Here is a 24,625-nt window from a genome sequence, read left to right as displayed (position 1 = left end):
GAGGACGATAATCCCATGGATACTTCTGAGGGAGGAGGGGGTTCGGGGAACCAGGATGATAGTGCAAAGAGTAATGAGGACAAGGCTATGGGACCGTCGGGTCCGTCTGATAATGTTGACTCCACACCTGTTGGGCCGTCTAGCACAGTACCAACTACCACTCTTCAGTTGGGCTCTATTGGGGCGTTCTCGGCGCTGCCGAGGTTGTCGGGTGATAGGGCTGGTCCTCCGAGTCCGATGCTCAGTTTGCGTTTGGGGAGGTCTGTGGAGGACGCAGGTGTTGTGGGGCAGGAGGTCCCGTCTTTGGTTCCTGTTTCTCCGTCGGCCATGGCTATGGTGGCGGAGCCAGTGGCTGCGGGAGGAGCTGTCGAGCAGGAGGCTCGACCCTCTGGGTCTTTGACGCGGGCGGAGCCGAGGGGCGGCGTGGCCCCCTTGGCGAGGCCGTCGGCTAGCGGGGAAACGGGCGCGCAGGAGGCCGTCCTTTCTCCTCCTGCTGCTATGGAGGGCAGGCCGGCGGGTGTGCTCGCTGCGGCACCGGCACCACTGGGTTGCGGTAGGACGTGTTCACCGGTCTCGAGCATCGGCGGGATGGAGATCTCGTCATCTTTGGTTGCTGCTCCGGTGGCCCCGGCGATGGGCACCGCTGCTGGGGGACGGGCAGGAGGCTCTTTCCCTAGCGCTACTCCTCGCGAGGAGGTCATCGCGTTTGGTGGGATCCCGGATCCGGTCTCTGTAGGGAGACGGGTCAGTGGGAGACTGCAGGAGCACCCGGATGTTGACGACATGCAGCTCAGGTGCGCGTTGAGGGCGGCCAAGTTGCGGGACGTCGAGCTTTCCACTGGTATGTCTGTTAACAAGGCTAATTCTATTATGCATTTTACCAATGATGAGATTGTTCAAAATGCAAACCAACTAGGAGTATTTCTTGGTAATAATGATCTAGAGATCTCTAAGTCTGTTAATGATATGCTAGACTTGGAAGCTGAACGAGCGTTAGAGTTGGTTCGTAACATAGCTGCAGTTAAACCGATGAATGAGTCGGAGATTGATGCGCTAGGGGTTAGGGTTCTTGATGGCTTGTGTGCTGATCTTGATCCTGCGGTTCAGGAGACGGAGGAGGAGGATGAGTATCCCTCCCCGGAAACCACTAACCTAGAAGTGGAGTCTGTGGCCATAGAGGCTCATTCCGAGCGTGCCGAACCTTCTGATGTTGGGGTTAAGCCTAAGAGGACCTGGAAACGTAAGGTTTACCCGGTGTCGGCTGTGCGTAGAAGTGCTAGGATCCGTACCTCCAAAAAATTTCATGATGAAATATGAGAGGCATCTTTTGGAACAGCAGAGGTCTTAAAGACTTGGCTAAAAGACGTTTTCTAGCAGAGGCTTCTCTTGAACATCATTTAGACTTTATTGCTTTGTCCGAGACTGGACGAGCTAATTTTTACGCGCAGTTTCTTAGTACCTTAGCAGGGGGGGTAGATTTTGATTGGCACTGCCTCCCACCTCGAGGAAGATCCGGTGGGGTTTTACTCGGGGTTAAGTGCGAAACGTTGGAGGTTCGGAGTGTAGTGATGGGTGAGTTTGCGGTCAAGTTTCGGGTAAGAACTAAAGCAGATGGTTTTGATTGGGCTTTGGTGGCAGTCTATGGGGCTGCGCAACCCGAACTTAAACCAGATTTGTTGGCTGATTTAGTCCGAGTTTGCGGGAATGAGCCACTACCCGTCTTAGTGGGGGTGATTTTAACATTATTCGAAGAAAGGAGGAAAAGAATAATGACAACTTTGACGGCAGATGGTCCTTTATGTTCAATACTATCATAGAGAGCTTGGATCTCAGAGAGATAGAGCTTTCGGGTAGGAAATTCACTTGGGCAAACTCGCTACCGGTTCCGATGTTTGAGAAGCTTGATCGTGTTTTGGCGAGTGTCGATTGGGAACAGAAGTTTCCTCTGGTAACGGTGCAGGCGTTGACACGAGGTATCTCGGATCACACACCGCTACTAGTTGACTCAGGGGATCCAACTCATTTGGGTAATAAGAATATTTTCTCCTTCGAACTTGCTTGGTTTGAAAGAGAAGGATTCATTGATTTGTTAGCTAGAGAGTGGGCGAAAGACTCGGGGGGAAGGTCACCCATTGAGCGGTGGCAATGCAAGATTCGTCATATGCGAAGGTTCCTTCGTGGATGGGCTAAGCATACGAATGGAATTTATAAGGCGAAGAAGGAAAGGCTCCTTATGATGATTCATACCATCGAGTTAAAAGCTGAAACCTCGGTCTTAGATACCAGTGAGTTGGAGTCTAAAGTGGAGGCCGAGTTAAGGCTGAAAGAGCTTCTCCGCGAGGAGGAATTGAAATGGGCTTTGAGAGCTAAGGTTCGAAAGGTTGTCCAAGGAGAGGATAACACTCAATTCTTTCATATGATTGCTAACGGAAAGCATCGTAAGAAGAGAATTTTTCAATTAGAACAAGATGAAGGAACGATAGTTGGTCAGGAAAACCTGAAAGTTTACATTACCAACTACTATAAGCAGCTGTTTGGCCCTCCGAAAGAGAGTTTTGTGTCCTTGGATGAGTCAAGAGTTGAGGATGTTCCCCAACTTGAGACGGAAGAGAATGAGATTTTGACTGCCCCTTTTACGGAGAAGGAGGTGTATGAGGCCATTGCACAAATGAAAAATAATAAAGCGCCAGGACCAGATGGGTTTCCGGCGGAGTTCTACAAAAAGTGCTGGCATTTCATTAAAGATGACCTGTTGCCCATGTTTCTTGAGTTGTTTACTGGTCAGCTTCATTTGTTCAAGCTCAATTTTGGAACGATAACTCTTCTTCCTAAGAAGACAGAGACTATTCGCATTGAGCAGTTCAGACCCATTTGCTTGCTTAATGTCAGTTTCAAAATTTTCACAAAGGTTGGGACGAACCGACTCACGCAGATTGCGCATTTGGTTGTGCAACCGTCCCAGACAGCTTTCATGCCGGATAGAAATATCCTTGAAGGGGTGGTCGTCTTGCATGAAACGCTCCATGAAATCCACTCAAAAAAACTTGATGGTGTGGTTTTTAAAGTGGATTTTGAAAAAGCATATGATAAAGTTAAATGGCCTTTCCTTCATCAGGCGTTGCGTATGAAAGGATTTGACAAGGCTTGGCGAGACCAAATCGAGTCCTTTACGCAAAAAGGGAGTGTAGAGATTAAAGTGAATGACGATATAGGTCACTATTTCTAGACACACAAAGGTCTAAGACAGGGTGATCCCATGTCACCCATTCTATTCAACATAGTGGCTGATATGCTATCTATTTTAATAGGCCGGGCTAAGGAGGCGGGGCAGGTTTCGGGCTTGGTTCCACACCTAGTTGATGGGGGTATATCCATTCTGCAGTATGCTGATGATACGATCATCTTTATGGAGCATGACTTGGTGAAAGCAAGGAACATGAAGCTTGTGTTGTGCTTATTTGAACAATTGTCTGGACTCAAGATTAACTTCCATAAGAGCGAACTGTTTTGCTTTGGAAAAGCTAGTGAGGACCAGGAGGCGTATAAGCAATTGTTCGGATGTGAGTTGGGTTCGCTACCGTTTACTTACTTAGGCATACCCATTCATTATCGTAAGCTCACGAACAAGGAGTGGAAGTGCATTGAGGATCGATTTGAAAAGAAACTAAGCTGTTGGAAAGGGAAGCTCATGTCATATGGAGGTCGATTAATTCTGATTAATTCGGTCCTCACCAGCATGCCTATGTTTCTTTTATCCTTTTTTGAGGTCCCGGTGGGAGTTAGGAAGAGGTTAGACTTTTATCGATCCCGGTTCTTTTGGCAGAACGATGAGTTGAAACGAAAGTATAGGCTTGCCAAATGGGATATCATTTGTAGGCCCAAGGACCAAGGCGGTCTAGGCATTGAAAATCTAGAGATCAAGAGATGTCTCCTTAGCAAGTGGCTTTTTAAACTTTCGTCCGGGACAGAGGCTACTTGGGCTCAAATTCTGCGTAATAAGTATCTTCAATCAAAAACTTTGGCTCAGGTCACGGTGCGCCCGACTGATTCACCGTTTTGGAAAGGGTTGATGAGAGTCAAGCCCTTCTTCTTTAACAGGGTAAAAATCTTAGTCGGTGATGGGGCTAGTACGAGGTTCTGGGAGGATACGTGGCTAGGAGAAACACCTCTGGCGCATCAATATCCCACACTGTATAACATTGTTCAACGTCGAGAAGCATACGTTGCATCTGTCTTACAGTCCACGCCTCTCAATATTAGCTTCCGGAGGACACTAGTAGGCGATCGTTGGGAGGCATGGCTTCATCTTGTACGAAGGCTGATGGATGCCCAGCTGTCTCAGCAACCAGATAGGTTGATTTGGAAACTGACTAAGGATGGTAGGTTCTCGGTCAAATCCATGTATCTGGATGTCATTAATACTAGTGTCATTCCGTGCTCGAAGCACGTCTGGAAAGTTAAGGTACCTTTGCGAATTAAAATGTTTATGTGGTTTGTGCATAAACAAGTCATTTTGACAAAGGATAATCTGGCAAAACGCAATTGGGTGGGTTCTGCTAGGTGTAGTTTCTGTGATTGTAACGAAACTATCAGGCACCTCTTTCTAGATTGTCCACTGGCTAAGATTCTTTGGCTTTCGATTAATATTGCTTTTAATATTACTCCACCTACCTCTATCAATATGTTATTTGGAACATGGCTTGATGGGGTAGACCTGGAAATAGCAAGACACATTCGTGTTGGCGTGTGTGCTTTGTTATGGGCAGTATGGAACTGCAGAAATGATTTGGTTTTTAACAGAGCAACGAACTTTCACTTTTTGCAGGTTATCTTCAGGGCCACAGCATTGATCCGTATGTGGTCGCTACTCACTCCGACGGAGGCCAGGGGGCGTTTGGCTACTGCGTCTACCCGATGGGAGATGGTAGCTCGGGTTATTTTCAACCGGTTTGGATGGCGGTCATGTAATAGGATAGGCATGTAGTGCTCCTATTTTCTTGCCAGCCGGTTGTGGCTTTTTGTTTACGCTAGTTTGAGAGGCTTGTTGTCTTTTAGACCTTGAACATGTTGGAGACTTTGTGACACATTTTGTTTTTAATAATATGAGCCGTATGCATCTTTCTGATGCAGAGGCTGGGGTATTTCCCCTTTTGTAAAAAAATGAGCAAGATAAACAGCACTAACATTGTCGCAAAACACAACTGTGGCGCTGGTGACTGGGCGATGAAGTTCCTGTAGTAATTGACGAACCCAACAAGACTGGGCTACTGCAGTAGCAACAGCGCGATATTCAGCTTCCGCACTGGAGCGGGAAACGGTAGTTTGTCGCCGAGAAGACCATGAGATCAAATTATCACCAAAAAACATGCAAAACCCGGAAGTGGAGCGTCTGGTGTCGGGGCAACCAGCCCAGTCGGCATCTGAATAGGCAATGAGTTTAGGAGAGGAAGAGATATGAAGTGTCAAACCAAGGTCAAGTGTGCCTTTTAGATATCGAAGAATACGTTTAAGAAAAAGAAGATGGGGTTCGCGAGGATCATGCATATGAAGATACACTTGTTGAACAGCATAGGCAATGTCTGGTCGAGTGAGGGTGGCATACTGAAGAGCACCAGCAAGACTACGATAGAGTGAAGGATCAGAAACAGGGGAACCATTGGTGGATGAGAGTTTGGCATTAGTGTCAAATGGAGTAGAAATGGATTACAGTCACGCATGCCGGCCCGGGAGAGAATGTTGAGAAAGTACTGTCGTTGGCAGAGATGTAAGCCACTAGATGTGCGAGAGACAGAAATGCCGAGAAAGTGATGAAGAGATCCAAGATCTTTCATAGCAAATTCTTTAGCAAAAGAAGTGATAATCGATGAGAGAGAAGTAGGAGAGGAGGCAGTAAGGATGTCCATAGGTCACAATGTAAAAGTTGAAACGGACGAATTGTATATGTTTGAGAATCATAAAACGGAAGCCTAACATGTTTTCCTAACTGACAAGCATGACAGAGTGGCGGCCCATCTTTATTGTATGAAATACACTTGGAGTGTTGAAGACGTGACATGGTGTGACGACCAGGATGGCCGAGGCGGCGATGCCAGAGTGATGACGAAGTGGTTGTGATGAGAGCTTCATCTTGTCGGGGACGGCAGACAGGATACAGGGGCCCGGGACTATTGCAGCGAAGGATCACGACCCTGGAAGGAAACGCCTTCACCGAGAATCCGAAAGGATCAAATTCAACGGAACAAAAATTGTCAGTAGTGAGTTGGCGAACAGAGATAAGATTTTTATTAATGTGAGGAACGACAAGAATATTACGAAGAGAGAGGGATTGGGCTGAAGATGGAAGTGTAGATTGACCAACATGAGTAGCAGGAACGGTTTGTCCATTACCTACTGTGACAGTTTGAGTGGAAGGCTTTAGAGAGGAGATAGTACCGTGATTAGATGCCATGTGGGAGGAAGCTCCTGTGTCCATGTACCACTCCTGGTTTCCGGGAAGATGCATGTTGTTGAGTGCGTTCAGAAGTGCTGAGTCGAGTTGTTGCTGATGCCCGTTGTAGGTGGGAGTTGTCGGAGCTGGGCCGTATGCTGCGTACGCCTGCGGCGAAGCAGCCGCAGGTCGTGGACCAAGGACGCCAGGAGCACGCCATGGCTGTGATTGCCACGGCGCTGGAGCAGGGTGTTGATAAAGCTGTGCACGCGTTGGAAGGCCAGTCCAAGGATTGTACATCCAGGGCTCGGAGCGGCCCCGTCCTCGGCCGCCGCGGCCGCGGCTGCGATTGTTGCTGAAGGTGCCGCGGCCGCCGCTGTTGGACGAGCTGGAAGAGGGACCGACAGGACGCTGAGCACCGTAGCTGTGTCCGCCCCCGGACAATGGAGCGCGTTCGCCGCCCGCGCTTGGCAATATACTGTTGCCGCTGGCCCAGAGCGCAGTAGCAGCAGCGTTCTTTGCATCCGTCTTCTTCTGTGCTTCTTCAAGAACGAGGGCCAAGCGCGTCTGGAGGAAAGATGGAAACGGCACCTGAAACGGAAGGAAGGACCGCAGGTGGCTGAATTGCGCGTTGAGGCCGCGGAGCACCGTTAGGACGAGCGTCTCATCAGAGATGGTTATGCCGACATCGCCGAGAGCGTCGGAGAGAGACTTGAGCTTCGCGCAGTAGTCATGGATGGACATGTCTCCTTGCGGTGTGTTGCGGAACTCGGCGTCGAGGGCGAGGGCGCGGCTTTTCTTGTTGTCGTGGAAGAGGTTGGCGATGGAGTCCCACACCTGCCGCGCCGTGGAGCCCGGAGCCATGATGATGCCGAACAGCTCGATGGAAATCGAGCCGTAAATCTAGGAGAGCACCGTATAGTCATCACGTCCCCAATCGGAGGTGGGCGATGTGTCGGAGGGGGTGGCGGCGGCGTCGCCGATGACGTGGCTGGAGAGGCCATAGCGTCCAAGAGCTACGAGAAAAAGCTCACGCCACTTGGAGTAGTTAGAGTCCTGAAGATCGAGGGTGATGGGCACATAGGTTTTGATTGAAGCAACGTAGGAGGAGGGTGCAGGGATGGTGGCAGGAGAGGGTGCGACGGCAGCCTTGCCTTGCTCCGCGGCAAGGCGCTTGAGTTCTTCTTCGCGCGTCCTGATGATGGACTCGCGGTTCTTGAGCTCCTCTTCGAGCTTCTGCAACTCGTCGGCGTTCATGGTGGTGGGGAAGAAAGAGGTGGTGTTGGGCGTTGGTGTTTAGAGAGAGAGGATCGATCTGCTCGATACCATGTAAAGTCTGATATGAATTGGGGCTGCTATCTTGCACGCCTTCTCTCTTCATTATGTCATATATATATACACAAGTACAGGGCAATCAACTTGAGTTACAAGTTTAGGTCGGATACAAACCGACGTGATCTATATTAGGAACTCTAGCTATAGCAGCCGGACTAGGACTCTCCAACAAAGCAGGCTCATCTCCATTTGGTGGACCTAGTATAAAACGTAAAGTCGTTGATGAAGATGTAAGTATGATGATTTATTCTATGCTAGTGCTTGTCACCTTTTATTGCTTCACCTCACTTTCAGTTTCATGTCTTTTAATAGTTGGAAGCTGAGGAGAGAAGGGTAAGACGTTACTACGAGAACCAGGTAATTGCATGTCTCAGTGGTATAGTATCATCTGAAGTAACATGGTGTTGGTTTACTTGATTGATGATTCCTTGTGTACTTGTTTCTTTGTAGGGCCTTGATGAGCCAGGATATTTTGACAAACTGAGAGCAATCATGTCAGGGGGTGCGATTATGAAGGAAAACTAAGAAAGTTTAGTGGAACTCTCTTGTGTCGTGACTAAATTATTATGTATGTTTTTATTGTTGGACATGGCATCTGTTGTAGTCAGATATTAGTTCATATATAGCGAGAGAGCTATACTTTCTGAAGTAGTTTTTTACTCTCACATTTAATGTGTTTTTTTCAGAGAGACACCTGTAATTTTACTAAAGGTACATTGATTTAGATCTAATTTCCAAGAAAATACAAATTAACTCCTATGACTAAGAATTACAATGAGATATCTTTGAAACACCTTCTCCGTTGTGTCAATCTCTGCTAGACTAAATACTCCTAAGACATCGATAAAGTGGTCCCACATTTGATGTGTTTTTAAGTACTACTAGATGACTAGTCGTCATGCTACAAAAATCTGTTTGTAACACAGTGAGCCTGGTTGGAACCAGTCTGTCAAATTTGGAACATACAAGGGGATTGCAATGAATGGCGCGGCTAATTTAGAAATGGAAGTGACTATACAGCTCCATCTGTCCAAATAGCCAGCATTTTCACCTGACTGACATATAATGTAAACCTCTCTTTCCAACAAAAAAGTAAGAGAAAGATATAATGATATAAACCCGGTGCCTAGCTATGTGGATGAAATACAAATATGTTGTCATTTCTCATTTTTATATAAGAAAAACAACGCCGTCATCCTAAAGAATGCATTTCATGCATGTGGAGTCAAGATTCTTAAAAGAAGAAAAAAAATGAATTTAGTTACATCAATATTATGTACGTCACAACTCACTACTGAGCTGGTATAAGTCAAGATGAGGGTCCCGCATAAGGTTCTCGAACATGAGGGTCCCGCATAACTGAAATTAGTAGGGATGAAGACTACGGCGTGTCCGCTTCTTCCCCATCATGTCCGGCCTCTTCTCCACCTTGTTCAGCCTCTTCTCCGCCACCATGTCCGGTGCCCTCTTCTTCGGGTCCATTATCGGTCATCTCTTCGTCTGACCCCATGTCATTATTGGCTGCCCGTCGGCGTCCTCATCATCATCTTTACTTATCCACCGAGTATAGCCATCCATGAGCAGGTGTTCCTTCACATGGCCATCCTTAAAGGGGTCAAGCCAGACTCCTCCTTTGCATCTTCGACACGGACATAAAATTGCCTTTGGTTATTTTCATACATGTCATGCACCGCAGATCTGAAGTATCTTTCCACCATCCTTCCACTGACCTTCATGATCGCCTGCGCGGTATACGCAAAAGAATCATAACCACGCACGCATGCGTGCATGCATGCATCAAAGTAATACAAAAACTCGACATGACCTTCCCTAAAAATAGGACATATCGAGTTTGCCAGAAATTTCGGCAAAACGTAGGCAACTCATGTCACACACACATTTCGGCAAATCCACATAGGCAACTCATGCCACACACAGTTCGGTCATATCGCACAATTGGGTCAAATCGCAACACACACACACATATTTCCATTCATGCAAAAAATTAATTCTTACTCACGTATCTAGATAGGGAGGTGATGAGGCCAGTGTCCTTTTGGGATCAAAGTGGACAAGGATATTTAACGCTCCTTCATTAATGAGAGTGAGGTAGCTAGCTTACTTCATTTAATGAGTAGATCTACTTGGGGAGGAGATCAATCTAACTAGTGGAGAGGGAGAGGGAGCTAGTGAGTGATGGAGTGGAAGGGGCAAGAGATGGGAAGGGAGGGGGAGAAGAAAAGCAAGTGAGGAATGTGAGCCAATAATGAAGGGAGAGAAGAGAGGGGGGAGGGGGAGAAGTAAAAGCCAAGAGAGCAAGTGAAGAGCAAAACAATCTATGGGAGAAGGAAGGAGGAGGGAGGGGGAGTGGCTGCTTTGGCTGGTGGGCCTTAACAATAGCATGGAGTAGAAGGCCCGCGCTACTGCTACACCTGTTACCTATAGTGTGGGTCATATCCCAGCGCTGTTGCTAAATGGGGCCCACTAACTGGCCCGTTGTAACAGTTGTGGCAGTTCCGGGTATGTGCCCCGTGCTACAGCTACCATGTTAGTTGTAGCGTTGGGCATATACCCGGCGCTGCTACTATGGCTCGACCCAGGGGGTCTCGTGGGGCCCACTTATCAGTAGTGTGGGATGTGTCCACCCATGCTACAACTAATATGTACCTATAGCGTGGGGTTTGACCCACCCTACTGCTACTTAATTGTAGCGTGGGGCACTTATCCGACACTACTACTAAGCATCTACCTATAAGGCATTTCCTAATAGTGCCATCTTATTAAACTTTTTTATGGTATCTTATTATTGTTTTCCACACAATAAGAGATTAGGACATATGGTTAGTAACGTTGTCACAACAATCGTTAGTAGGCGGTGTTAATTAATAACACCACTTATCAAAATAGTTCATATAACAACACCCTCCCGGTAGATAACTAAATAACAACACCATGACGTGAGTTCGTGTTAGGAATATCAAAGATAAGAGAAATAAAATTCAAGAAAATATCAACTAAAAGAAAAAAATATGAGGGCTGAGAACAAAAATAAGAATCCTAATAATAACACTAATCAAAATAATTAATAAATCTTGTTAGGAATATCAAGCACCAAGTGAGTTGATGTTAGAAATACCAACGAAAGAGAAAACCAGCAAAATAAAAGAAACAAAATAAATAAATAAGCCAAAACAATGACTTGAGGTAAAAAATGAAACAAAACAACTAAGAAATGGAATTGCATGACATGCATAGTAGCTCTTCTAATATCCTAAACTCTGTGTCGGCTGTTGGACATGTTAACTAGCCAGGTGGTGGCTGCTGAATAAATAGGCAATTTTTCGACTAATTTAATCCATAAATAGATGACTAGCATGGCATTGACAGAATTAGCAACATACTGATACTGATCTAACGAGCACGTGCTACGTAAACAGTAGACAGGTCTACAAATAATGCTAGTACTGCTAATACGGAAATAATCAGGAGAGGGACATACGCTTTATACCCTCCAGTAGGCCATGCAGAAGCCGCCGCGGCGATGGCGGCAGCAGCGGTGTCCTCGGCTGCCTTTTTGTTGGCCTCGAGCTTCTCGGCGGCGGCACGTTCGGCGGCGGTGGACATGGTGATGATGAGGGCGACGCGAACGTAGAGGAAGCAGACGAACAGCGAGCAGTCGCGTAGTCGCTTCCCAAAAACCTATTCGCCCCTCTCCCGTACAGGAACCAGCAAAGGAACGACGGTGGGCAGTGCGCGTGAGCAGATGTGATCTGTTCGTGGCGGCTAGGATTGGGAGACACCGCACACTTATATAGGCGCAACCAAGGTTGTCAGAATCGCGATTCTGTTATACGATTCTACGACTTTACGATCCAAACTAACCCCTATGATTCTACGACTTTAGTTCATAGAATCTACGTTTCTACGATCCTGATAGTGAAAATTCTACCATTTGCGATCTTACCATGGGAGCTCCGATCCGATTCAAATCGCGATTCTGACAACCTTGGGCGCAGCCGCATGGAGAGACGTGGGCTCGACCCACGTCCGAGTCCGTGACAGCCCACGATCCGGCGAAGGAGGAGTGCGCCACGACCTCTTCTATTCTCAAGCTTCAATAGTATGTAGAAAAAAAAACCTTATAAAGAGGTCCAACTTCTTCTCCATTAGTTGGATGGGACTAAACTTTTCACTACGCCTAGTGTCATATACCCACATGGGCCCTTAGAAATTTTATTAGAAATTGCTAGGCAAGCACATCCCAAATTTCAGCAGTGGCGGCTGACCTCCGTGCCACCCCCACCCCCAAGGCGAAGGGACAAAGCGAGCTGTATACTGATTGGGTTCGGATGAACCCAATGAACTTGGCCATATCCCTTTTATAATTGGTACTTTAGTACTCTTTCCGATCCAAAATAAGTGTCTTGATTTTACTAAATTAAACTTACTTTTACCACATAATGAACCCAATGAATTCAATTATGTTTTTTCATTTTAAAAATGGATTTTTTTTTACCTACACACCCCTGCCAAGGTGCCAATTACAGCGGCACCTAACCCCTAGGGGGTGGAGGTGCATATTATTTTGGCCGAGGCCATTTGGCCAACTTAGTTGTGGGAGATGCCATTTTGAACCCAAAAATGGAACTCGATATTGCTCGAGTATTTGGTAGACAAAAAACTTAATGTGTGCCTACTATAGTTGATCATATTTAACATGTTTGTAGAAAAACTAGCCAGTGAGTTGACCTCGTACTATACTTGTTCGTGGAGCATAATGGACATACTGAAACAGTAGAAATTTGTAAGCATAAATCTCAGGTGTCAGAGAAATCATGAATACGTGGTAGCAAGTACTCCCTCCGTCCAAAAACTATTGTCATAGTTTTAGGTCAAATTTGAAATGAAACCACGACAATAATTTTGGAACGGAGTGAGTAATTAAGTTAACTGCTCTTTGCTTACACAAGTGAAGCGCGATCCAGATGTCGTCCTAAGCTTACATATGTTGCATTGAACAAAGGTGAAGCACATGAGATGATCGAGCTGATCCCTGAAGTCTTCTTGGTAAGATGGCATCTAAAGAGGAAGGAAGAAGGACTTAGAAGTTGCAGATCGCATCGTTACTTGCATGTGGTATAGTCAACTAAACGCCACCTAAGCTCCATCGGCCACTGTACTTTTTTAAAGCCTTCTCCTTGCTACCTCCACACCACGGACGTACGTGATATTACTAAGATATTAGAGCCATTACACGGCCTTAACCACTATAAGTACCCTTGCAATCCTTCTCTTAAAACTCATCACATTTACACAGACGTCTCACAATGGTGGGCACCAAACTCGCAGCTCTTGGGGTCTTTGTTATTTTGAGCATTGGATTAGCCAGTGCTGCAAGAGTGGCCAGATACTCTAGTGCAGCAGACACCAGCATGGGAGGGGAGGGAGGGGGCGGTGGGTATGTGACTGGCGGCGGCTCGGGGTCAGGGAACGGTGTTGGGTCTGCCGAGAGTGGAGGTGGTGGAGTCCGTGCAAGCATTGTTGGCGGTGGAGACGGAGGCGGCAGCAGCCAATATGGTGGTTCGGGATACGGCGAAGGATCTGGCTCGGGCATGAGCTCCGGTACGTATAACAAAGGATCTCATTATGATTTCGGTGGATATTCAAGCAGTGCCGCGAATGGCGGTGGTGGCGGTGGGGGACAAGCTGGAGATCGCGATGGATCAAGCGGTCATGGTGTCGGCAGCGGCATTGCCTCTGGCTCTGGTAAGGCGGCCGGAGTTTCAAGAGGACCTAGTTATCTAAATGCTAAATCTGATGGAAATGGTGGCGGCAAAGGCAGCGCTCAAAATGGCGGGAGCGGAGGTGGTCAAGGCGGTGGATCTGGGAATGGTGACGCACACCCGTAGTTTTTTTTATAACTAGCTAAGTACGAAGATGGTTTGCAGCCTCTAGTGTTTCACATCGGCATCATCGCTACTTATTCCCTTTTATTATGTCCTTGTTTCATGTATTAAGGGGCCCGAATAAAGGCACATTGTTTGGATTAAATGTACTAGCTAGTGCATCTCCATGGGACTATGCATTATATGTTACTACTATATAATATATATACCATCAGTTTTCATTTCATGAATGTTCCAGTCTATAATCAAAAAAATAAAATGAAATATATGAACACTTAATAAGTCTGAATGTGATGGGTAACTGTTAAGACATCAAATGATGTATGTATCATAATTTTAATAGTAAAGATAGCTTAGATACCTTGAAAACATATCACACTCCTGTGTTTTAAGGGTGATGAGGCGTCCCACATGTGCCCCATGCAGCTTGTCTACCAAACAAGAACAATACTAATTGAATATATATACATACAGTGAGAGTAATATCTGTTAAGCGTCATGCACTAGCCAACGCAACCAAAAGTCTGAACTTATGAAAAGAGCTAGTGCAATCCACATATACCGTAACACCCCCTCTCACGTGTGACGGGGAAGACAAGTCAACACGTGCAACCAGAAGAGAGCGACGGCGCGCGAAACTCATGTATGACTCAAGAGGCCTCTACGTGGACACAAATGGGGGCTACCAGCAATTTTTAATAAATTGCGAAAGCCAGGACTTGAACTCAAGACCTTAGCTTCGATACCATGTTAAGCTTCATGCACTAGCCAACGCAACCAAAAGTCCGAACTTATGGAAAGAGCTAGTGCAATCCACATATATTGTAACAATATCAAGTAGTTCCCGTGTATAATTAATGGGCATACATCATTTTCTACCCCATATCTGTAAATTTGTAACCCCCATTATACCATTTAAAATCCTTCCACATTTTATCTCATAATTACTTGGAACTTTGTGGCCATGGCTTTTATCAATACATATTGTTATTTTTCTCAAACTGGCAAATCAAACCAACAAGTCAAATGACGTGGTAGATCATCTCAGGGTGGATAACCTGTACTTAAGGGAGCACGTAGTATAGGAGCACCGCAGTGCAGCTGGCTGAACAATGTTCACCAAGATTTGACACAATTCATAGACTTTGACATGATATGCCACCAATGAATACGTGTACTACCACGTCAACCTAAAAGTGGGCCCTGCTTCTCAGTTTACAGAAATTAATAGAGTAAGGAAAAAGTTGTCATAAACTCACAACTAACGAGCAAAATATGGCAAGCTAAATGATGTAAGAAAATTGCAAAGTCACGACATGAGGGCAAAATATGGAATATACTCATGAGGTAGTACTATTAACTGCCAAGATGATTACATTCTATCAGAACCGAGTAATTATATTGTTTTACCCGCATATGTAAACAAAAAAAGTCAGAAGTGTTTATATGAACATGCACTTCTAGTATTGTAGATAATATAAATGAAATTAATAGGTAATACATGTTGCATGAGCATCCTTCAGGAACACATAAACTTCACATCAAAGCATGTTTCTGCAGGATACACAGTTACATCAACAGGAGCTTGGAGATGTTGCTATCACTAGTAGAATTGATGTTACATTTCACTAAGATCCAAATGATCTCTGAGGACAAAATGCAAAAGGTTGAGATACAAAACAATAGGAGATAACATGCAGAATACAAAGAGATAACATGCAAAATGCGTAGTTAAAGCAAATATATTCATGATGTATTCAACTGAAAATGACTACCTAAGAAAGTACAGTTTTTCATGATGTGGTCTCAATTTTATTAATTTGGCCATTCAAAAACATAATTTGGCACTCTTATCCATCAACAAGGAACAAACATAATTAACCGGTTTCAGAAAATGGACATTATACATATAAAATTAGGAAATGCGCAACTACTTTTTTTAATGGAGACAAAAGTTTGGCCTCGTCACATTAGTTAAGAGGAGGTTTACAATTTACAGCCAACAGACATGTCATATGGCCAAACAACAAGCCTACTCCCATGAGGTGTGGTATATAGCTCAAGTGTTTTCCCCCAGCGATTCCTGAAATAGCGGCCTCACTCTTGATCATGGCAGCTATGGAAGTGGCATGGAAAGAACATTGTGAAAGCAACATGCATTTCTCTCATTCCAGAGTATCCGAGGAATAAGCATCTACACATCAGTTGTTACTTTCATTAAAACAGAATCCAAAGAATAGCTCAAATGGTCACATCTACTATAAAGAATAGGACCAATGCATAGACTAGTTAAGCTAGTTTGCCTAGATCCACTAACCATTATATATAATTTCAACGCTTAGCGCGACGCAACTGTGCATTTGGAAGCAGCCATGAACACACATCACAGATTGAAACAGCGGGAAGGATGGATCTAGTCGGCCATGAGGAAAATTTGAGCATCGATTTTGTCAACTACAATTGTGTACGTCACTAAATCTAGGTGCATATGACGTATGGATGTTTCTCTTATGTGGAACACAATCGTACAAGGACCATAATAAACTGAGATGTATTACGTAGTATAGTAGTACGTATTCATTAGTAAGTCAATTAACAAAGCCTCGGTGTCACAAATATCGATGCAATAAAAATTATAGTTGAGCATCTTTGTTCTCTAATTGGAAAAAAACAACGAATTGTTTTATTTTTTAGTGTAGTTAATTTTTTGATATGAGTTTGACTTTGTATATTGCTAGCGATGTTTGTTGGTAATCCTCAAGGCTCCATTTATCAGCGAACTTTATATTATCACTTTTCCCTATGTTGTTGGTTCATGCTCATGAACAAGAGTTTACTCATTTTTCACATTACTCCTGTACAACAACTTGTTGTTTCAACGGAATATATGTGATCTTGTCTAAGACACTCCAACCTACCAACTCGGTACATTTATCTGATGTCAATCCAAACTCCCACAACTCATGTATAAACCATCGTATGTTGGTTTCAATTATTTATGTGCCACACGATGACCACCCCCCCCCCCACCACCACCACACACCCACCCACCCAAAGAAGGTTGGTCGTGTCCTCATGCACGATGACTTTGATGTTAAAGTGACAAAGATATTTCCCATCGGATTGTGTGGAGCACTTTGGTAGGTTCGGTAAATGAAAGATTCAAAGATAGCAAAATCAAAACATGTACATAACAATAAAAATCAAAAGGAAAAGGCACATCCATCGTATAAACATCACAAGTATATTGTGTATTCATGATGTGCTCATTTAGTGTGTAGGAATGTACATGATGATTTCTTGATTTTATTAATTTGCCAATTCGTACCAAAAAAACATAGAACCTAAATTCTGATACAATAAACACATGTTGCACCATGTTTGAAACAATGGGTACACATCAGATGGCATTGCTATAGCTGAATATAGAGTGAAGAATGGCCGACTGTCCCATAGTCTGATAGTCACATGCGGTACAAAGAATAAGAACAATGCAAAGACTAAGCGAGACTAATTAGCTAGATCCACTACCATCACATATGAGTAGTTTAAAGGATCCAAGCGAGGAAACCATGCCTTTTGAAACCAGCAAGGAACGCCTAGATCTACTAATTCATGCTACCTTACCTGCATAATCGTACCCTTGGAAGCATATATAAGACTGGAGCATCGGGGAGGGTGGATCGAGTCTGCCACTAGGAAGGAAGACACTGATGAAGCTATGTACCTAGGATAGGGGCATGGACCTGTCCTAAGAGCCCTACCCAAGGACATCCCTGGAAGAAGTCACCTTTCAATCGACTTGAAGGTATCCCACTCGACGGATTCAAGACACTCGACCAGGAAGCTACCACTCGACTGACAGGAGATCTAAAGTCACTCCGCAAGCAAATGATCGGCCATTAAGTAGTCTTTATGATCATCATAGCACTTTATTAGGGACGTTACCAGTAACGCCCAGTCTTAATGTATTTTAACCCTGCATTACTGAGGGCCGGAGGGGTCTGGAAAACTCTATATAAGCCACCCCCCTCCTCAGTAGCAAGGGTTCGCATCCCTATAATCCATACACACACAATCCAATCGACCGCCTCTGGGCACCGAGACGTAGGGCTGTTACTTCCTCCGCGAAGGGCCTGAACTCGTACATCCTGGTGTGTTTACAACTTCTCCATAGCTGAGATCTAGCCTCTCCATACATACCCCCCTACATCACTGTCAGAGTTAGAACCACGACAGTTGGCGCCCATCGTGGGGCATGAGTCTTAGCACCTAGTTGGAGAAGTTGCGATTTTTCTGATCCCTTTGATCATGGTTTCGTGTGGAGTTTTGGTGGAGGGCCGCGAGATCCGTCTCGGCGTGCTCACGTTCATCGCCGACGACTCCGCTTGGCTTCAGGAGGCTCCACTCGACATCGACGCCCTCCCCGTCCGCGGTGCGACGCACTTTCGCGCATGTGTTCGTGGCGTCCTCCTGCGGCAGCCGTCGACCCAGTATCAGTCGGCTCCCGTGTCATCTTCCCGCCCTGTCTCCCACCGGCGCAAGCGCTCCGGTCGGTCGAGACTTCAGAGGTGGGTGAGGCATGCCGTGGCCCGCCGGTCGGCAGCCCCACAAGTCGCGGCAATCGAGCCCGACGAATCCCTCTACGGCCTGTTCGACCTGTCGACTGGCTTCACGGAGACCGCATCCGAGTGCGACAGCAACGACCCAGCGGCTGAGGTTCTGGCGGTCGATGGAACACACAGTCCTCCCGGTTTCCCTCGCACCGATGGAGGCGCGGGTGGAGGCGACCCGTCGCATCCCCACGATGAGTATCTCCCCGAACCTCTCACGTCATTGCAGCGAGAGGAGCTTCGCCGCTGGAATATGGATGCACTCCACACCCCTATCGTCGGAGAAACCCCCGAGGCCCGGGCCTTGGAGGACGCGCGCTTGGCTAACTTGGCCGAGCGCACTCGACTGGAGAATCTCCAGCGAATACTCGACGAGCAAGCGCGTCAGCGAGCTCCCGAGTCCAGTCGACGTCAGCTCTTCCTGCCTATGCAGGTATATCGAACCCCTGTTCAGAATTTGGCAGCCGCGGCCCGTATAGCGGAATCGATTCAGCCCTCCGAGTCAGAGGCCAGCAGGGGCTTGTTGCAAATCAGAGCATTGCTCCGGGCAGCGGGGAACCAAAATTCCGCTGTTTCTTAATCGCGGAATAGGATCCACAGTCGATCTATTTCAACGGATACAGTCCAGTCGGCTCACAGCCCAAGATCGCCCCCGAGGCATGAGGGACGCGGAGACCGGCATGATCAGTACAGAAGAAATGAGCAGTATGATCACCGGTTCGATCGACGTCGAGTGCCAACCCTTCCCCCGAGGAGTGGGTCATATGCGCCTCGACAGCAGGATGACAGACACCCTCATAGTGTTGGGCGAAGGGTTCCAGTCGACCCCAGGGACCCAGGCTTTGATGCGAGATCCATCCTCGTTCAGGGTCTGGTTGACAGGAACAGAGCTCACCGAGAAGGCCACGACAGAGATGCGCCTGCCAGCAGCAGAGTACGTGTTTCGGGGCCAGAGTGTTTCAGTCGAGCCATCAGAGCCGCAGTGATTCCTCCCAACTTCAGGTTGGCGACTGGAGTAAGCAAGTTCACCGGTGAGTCTAAGCCTGACACTTGGCTCGAAGATTACCGAGTGGCTGTCCAGATTGGCGGTGGCAATGATGTGGCTATGAAGCATTTGCCTCTCATGTTAGAGGGCTCAACCAGAGCGTGGCTGAATCAGTTAGCACCCAGCAGCATCTACACTTGGGAGGACCTCTCCCGAGTGTTTGTTACAACCTTTGAAGGAACATGCAAGCGACCCGCAAGCCTTACAGAATTGCGGTCTTGCGTGCAGAAACCGAATGAAACTCTGAGGGATTACATCCAGAGGTGGATCACATTGCATCACACGGTTGAGAATGTACCAGATCATCAAGCAGTTTGTGCCTTTAAAGAAGGCGTTAAGTACAGAGAATTGAATCTGAAGTTCGGTCGAACCGGAGAGATGTCTCTGAATCGGATGATGGAGATCGCCACCAAATACGCTAATGGCGAAGACGAAGATCGACTCCGGAGTGGCAAGCACAAGGCAGTCGCCCAAGAAACCGGAGGAAATTCCAGTTGGAAACAGAAGCGGAAGGCCGAGCCAGTCGCCCCTGGGGAGGCCCTGGCCGTAACCCAGGGAAAATTCAAGGAAAACCCAAGGGGCCCTGGTACCCCAAGAAAGTCAAGGATCAAGATGGAAATGATGTTTTGGATCTGCCATGTCACATCCACACCAAGAAAGATGAAGAGGGTAGTCTTATTTACCCAAAGCATACCACTCGACAGTGCCGGCTCCTGATCCAGCAGTTTCAAGGCAAGCAGTCCAAAGACAAGGAAAAAGAGTCAGACAAAGTTGAGGACAAAGAAGATAGTGACGATGGATACCCCCAAGTCAATTCCACCCTGATGATTTTTGCTGATGTCGAAAGCAAAAGTCGACTGAAAGTCATTAACCATGAGGTGAATATGGTTGCTCCGGCAACACCCAGTTACCTGAAATGGTCTCAGACTGCCATCACACTCGACCAGTCTGATCACCCTACGCACATTGCCACCCCTGGGAGGCAAGCTTTGGTGGTCGACCCAGTTGTCGAAGGCACTCGACTGACCAAAGTCCTGATGGATGGTGGCAGTGGCCTGAACATACTGTATGCAGAAACATTGAAGGGGATGGGCATTCCGATGTCCAGGCTCAGTACCAGTAACATGAGCTTCCACGGAGTCATTGCTGGGAAGAAAGCCGAATCACTCGGCCAGATTGCTCTTGATGTGGTTTTCGGTGATTCTAAGAATTACCGCAAGGAAAAGTTGACATTCGAGGTTGTGGACTTCCAAAGTGCTTATCATGACATTTTGGGCAGGCCAGCTTATGCACGCTTCATGGCTCGACCGTGTTTTGTGTATCTCAAACTGAAGATGCCTGGCCCCAGAGGTGTGATCACTGTTACAGGCAATCGAAAGAAAGCAGAAGAGTGTTTTCAGAAAGGCTCAAAGATCGTTGATGCTCAGATGGCAGTGGTCGAGCTGCAAGAGTACCAGAAGACTGCCGATCCGAGTGAATTGCTACGAGCCAAGAAGCCTGCTTCAGAATCAACTTTTCACTCGTCCGATGAAACAAAGGCAGCCCACATTCACCCGACCGACCCCAATGCTGCCCCGACTCATATCTCAACGACGCTCGACTCCAAATAGGAAGAAGCGCTCATCCAGTTCCTCCGTGAGAACTGGGACAACTTCGCATGGAAGCCCTCTGACATGCCTGGAGTTCCCAGGGAGCTGGCTGAGCACCGTCTATGAGTCGACCCAAAATTTAAGCCTGTGAAAGAACATCTTCGACGGTCCGCCATCCAGAAGAGGAAAGCTGTTGGCGAGGAGGTGGCTCGGCTCTTAGCAGCAGAGTTCATCCGAGAGATTTACCACTTCGAGTGGCTCGCCAATGTTGTCATGGTCCCCAAGAAGGACAAGTCACTTCGCATGTGCATTGATTTAAAACATATCAATCGGGCCTGCCCGAAAGATCATTTTCCTCTCCCTCGCATCGACCAAATAGTCGACTCGACCGCAGGGTGCGAGCGATTGTCTTTTCTAGACGCCTATTCCGGGTACCATCAGATCCATCTGTATGGACCCGACGAGATCAAAACAGCTTTCATCACTCCATTCGGATGCTTCTGTTACGTCACCATGCCGTTCGGCCTCAAGAATGCCGGAGCCACATTCATGAGGATGATTCAGAAGTGTGTACTCACTCAAACCAGTCGGAATGTGGAGGCATACATGGATGACATTGTGGTCAAGTCACGAAAAGGTTCCGCCCTGCGGACTGACCTTGCTGAAACCTTTGCCAACCTCAGGAGGTACGATATCAAACTCAATCCATCAAAGTGCACATTCGGAGTTCCAGGTGGAAAGTTACTCGGTTTTCTCGTTTCCGAACGGGGGATCGACGCCAATCCTGAAAAAGTTGGTACCATACTCCGGATGAAGCATCCTGTGTGTGCACGATGTCCAAAAGCTTACAGGCTGCTTGGCCGCTCTAAGTCGATTCATTTCTCGTCTCGGTGAAAAGGCGTTGCCTCTTTACCGACTGATGAAGAAGTCTGACAAGTTCGAGTGGACTCCAGAAGCTGATGCAGCATTTGCAGAGCTCAAAGCTCTACTCTCCACCCAGCCGGTGCTTGTTGCCCCAATCAGTAAAGAGCCTCTGCTGCTTTACATTGCAGCCACAGGACAAGTTGTCAGTACAGTACTTACGGTCGAGCGGGAAGAAGAAGGAAAGGCCTTCAGAGTTCAGCGCCCAGTATATTATGTGTCTGAAGTTTTGACCCCTTCAAAACAAAGATATCCTCATTACCAGAAGCTTGTATATGGGATTTATATGACCACGAAGAAGGTTGCACATTACTTCTCTGACCACTCCATTACAGTCGTCAGCGACGCCCCACTGTCAGAGATTCTGCACAACAGAGATGCAACTGGTCGAGTGGCAAAGTGGGCGATTGAACTCCTTCCCTTAGATATCAAGTTTGAAGCAAAGAAGGCTATCAAGTCCCAAGTAATCGCAGATTTCGTCGCCGAGTGGATTGAACAGCAACTTCCGACTCAAGTTCACTCGGAGCACTGGACCATGTTCTTCGATGGATCTAAGATGTTGAATGGTTCCGGTGCTGGGGTAGTATTAGTCTCCCCTCGAGGAGATAAGCTCAGATACGTTCTCCAGATTCACTTCGATTCCTCCAATAATGAAGCAGAATATGAAGCACTTTTATATGGGTTGCGCATGGCCATTTCACTCGGCGTCCGTCGCCTCATGGTCTATGGCGACTCAGATTTGGTGGTTAATCAGGTGATGAAGGAGTGGGACGTCAGAAGTCCGGCAATGACTGGTTATTGCAATGCAGTGAGAAAGTTAGAAAAGAAATTCGAGGGGTTAGAGCTTCATCACATCCCCCGACTAAAAAATCAAGCGGCTGATGGTTTGGCAAAGATAGGCTCCAAGAGAGAAGCCATTCCCAGCAACGTGTTCCTGGAGCACATCCACTCACCGTCAGTCCAAGAAGATCCTTTTACAGAAGAAGCCCCGCAGCCGAAAAGTGCCACAGATCCGACTGAAGTCAAAGTTCCTGCTGTGGTTGACCTAATCATGGAAGTCTTGGCAATCACTCCCGACTGGACGATACCGTACATCATGTATATACTGAGGAAAGAACTCCCGGAGGACGAGGAAGAGGCTCGACAGATCGTCCGTCGATCCAAGGCCTTCACAGTCATAAAGGGACAGTTGTATAGAGAAAGCGCGACTGGAATCGGTCAGAAGTGCATAACACCAGAAGAAGGTCAGATAATCCTTGATGATATCCACTCGGGGACCTGTGGTCACCATGCGTCTTCTCGGACCATTGTGGCTAAAGCATACCGAGCGGGATTTTACTGGCCAAGAGCAAATGAAATGGCAAAGGAGATAGTCGACAAGTGTGGAGGGTGCCAGTTCTACTCCAACATGTCACACAAGCCTGCATCAGCCCTGAAGACCATTCCACTCGTCTAGCCCTTTGCGGTTTGGGGACTGGACATGGTTGGTCCACTGAGAACAGGCAGGAGCGGTTTCACACATGTGCTTGTGGCAGTCGACAAGTTTACCAAATGGATTGAAGCTAAACCTATCAAGAATCTTGATGCTTGCACTGCTATCAGTTTCGTCAGGGGGTTAACATTCAGATATGGAGTCCCGCATAGCATCATCACTGACAATGGGTCAAACTTTGATTCGGACAAGTTCAGAGCTTTTTGCGCCTCTTAGGGCACACGAGTCGACTACGCATCGGTCGCCCATCCCCAGTCGAACGGACAAGCTGAAAGGGCAAATGGTCTGATTCTCAAAGGACTAAAGCCCCGGCTGATGCGTGATCTCAAGCACGCAGCGGGCGCATGGGTCGACTAGCTTCCGTCGGTTCTGTGGGGATTGAGGACCACCCCAAATCGGTCGACTGGAAGAACTCCGTTCTTTCTGGTTTACGGAGCTGAAGCAGTCCTGCCGAGCGATCTACTTCACAATGCGGCACGAGTCGAGCTTTACACCGAAGATGAAGCAGAACAAGCCCGGCAAGATGCAGTCGACCTCCTGGAAGAAGAAAGAGAAATGGCTATGATCCGATCGACCATTTACCAGGAAGACTTGCGCCGATTCCATGCCAGAAATGTGAAGAGTCAAGCCTTTCAAGAAGGGGATTTGGTCCTCCGAGTGGATCAACAGAAACCACACAAGCTCGCCCCTACTTGGGAAGGCCCCTTCATCATCACCAGAGTCCTCCACAATGGAGCATATCACCTTTACAATATCGGTCGCCAGATCGACGAGCCGCGAGCTTGGAATGCGGAACTGCTCCGCGCCTTTTACACTTGAGTTCTCTCTCGGATAAGATGTAATAAGAAAAACTTCTGCAGTTCATTTTTATCAAAGACAAGAGTGTTCCAATAATTGATGTCACTTTTGTTTGCGTACAAAATCCCCCAGTGGGTAACTTAGCTGCGAATCCGTTTCGCCTAAGTTTGTAAAAAAATCCTACCGAGTGGAGAGAAAACCTCCCACTCGGGGGCTTAGCTGCAGCCTAGTGCTCGCCTAAGTGTTTAAAAATCCTACCGAGTGGAGAGCAAACCTCCCACTCGGGGGCTTAGCTGCAGCCCAGTGCTCGCCTAAGAGTTTTAAAATCCTACCGAGTGGCGAGCCAGCCTCCCACTCGGGGGCTTAGCTGCAGCCCAGTGCTCGCCTAAGAGTTTTAAAATCCTACCGAGTGGCGAGCTAGCCTCCCACTCGGGGGCTTAGCTGCAGCCCAGTGCTCGCCTAAGTGTTTAAAAATCCTACCGAGTGGAGAGAAAACCTC

At 47.1% G+C, this 24,625-nt stretch overlaps 1 protein-coding gene across 1 annotated transcript; it reads left to right on the top strand.

Annotated features, from left to right (window-relative positions):
• Window positions 1–13,089: 13,089 nt before the first annotated feature.
• LOC119358837 (glycine-rich cell wall structural protein 2-like) lies at window positions 13,090–13,671 on the top strand. Its single transcript, XM_037625244.1, has one exon. It carries the CDS (start codon window positions 13,090–13,092, stop codon window positions 13,669–13,671), a length of 582 nt encoding a protein of 193 aa, XP_037481141.1.
• Window positions 13,672–24,625: the final 10,954 nt, after the last annotated feature.

The sequence above is a fragment of the Triticum dicoccoides genome, chromosome 2A, assembly GCF_002162155.2.
Source record: "Triticum dicoccoides isolate Atlit2015 ecotype Zavitan chromosome 2A, WEW_v2.0, whole genome shotgun sequence".
NCBI lineage: Eukaryota > Viridiplantae > Streptophyta > Magnoliopsida > Poales > Poaceae > Triticum > Triticum dicoccoides.
Note: the sequence above shows the minus strand (reverse complement) of the source record. Positions and strands in the feature narration are given on the sequence as shown.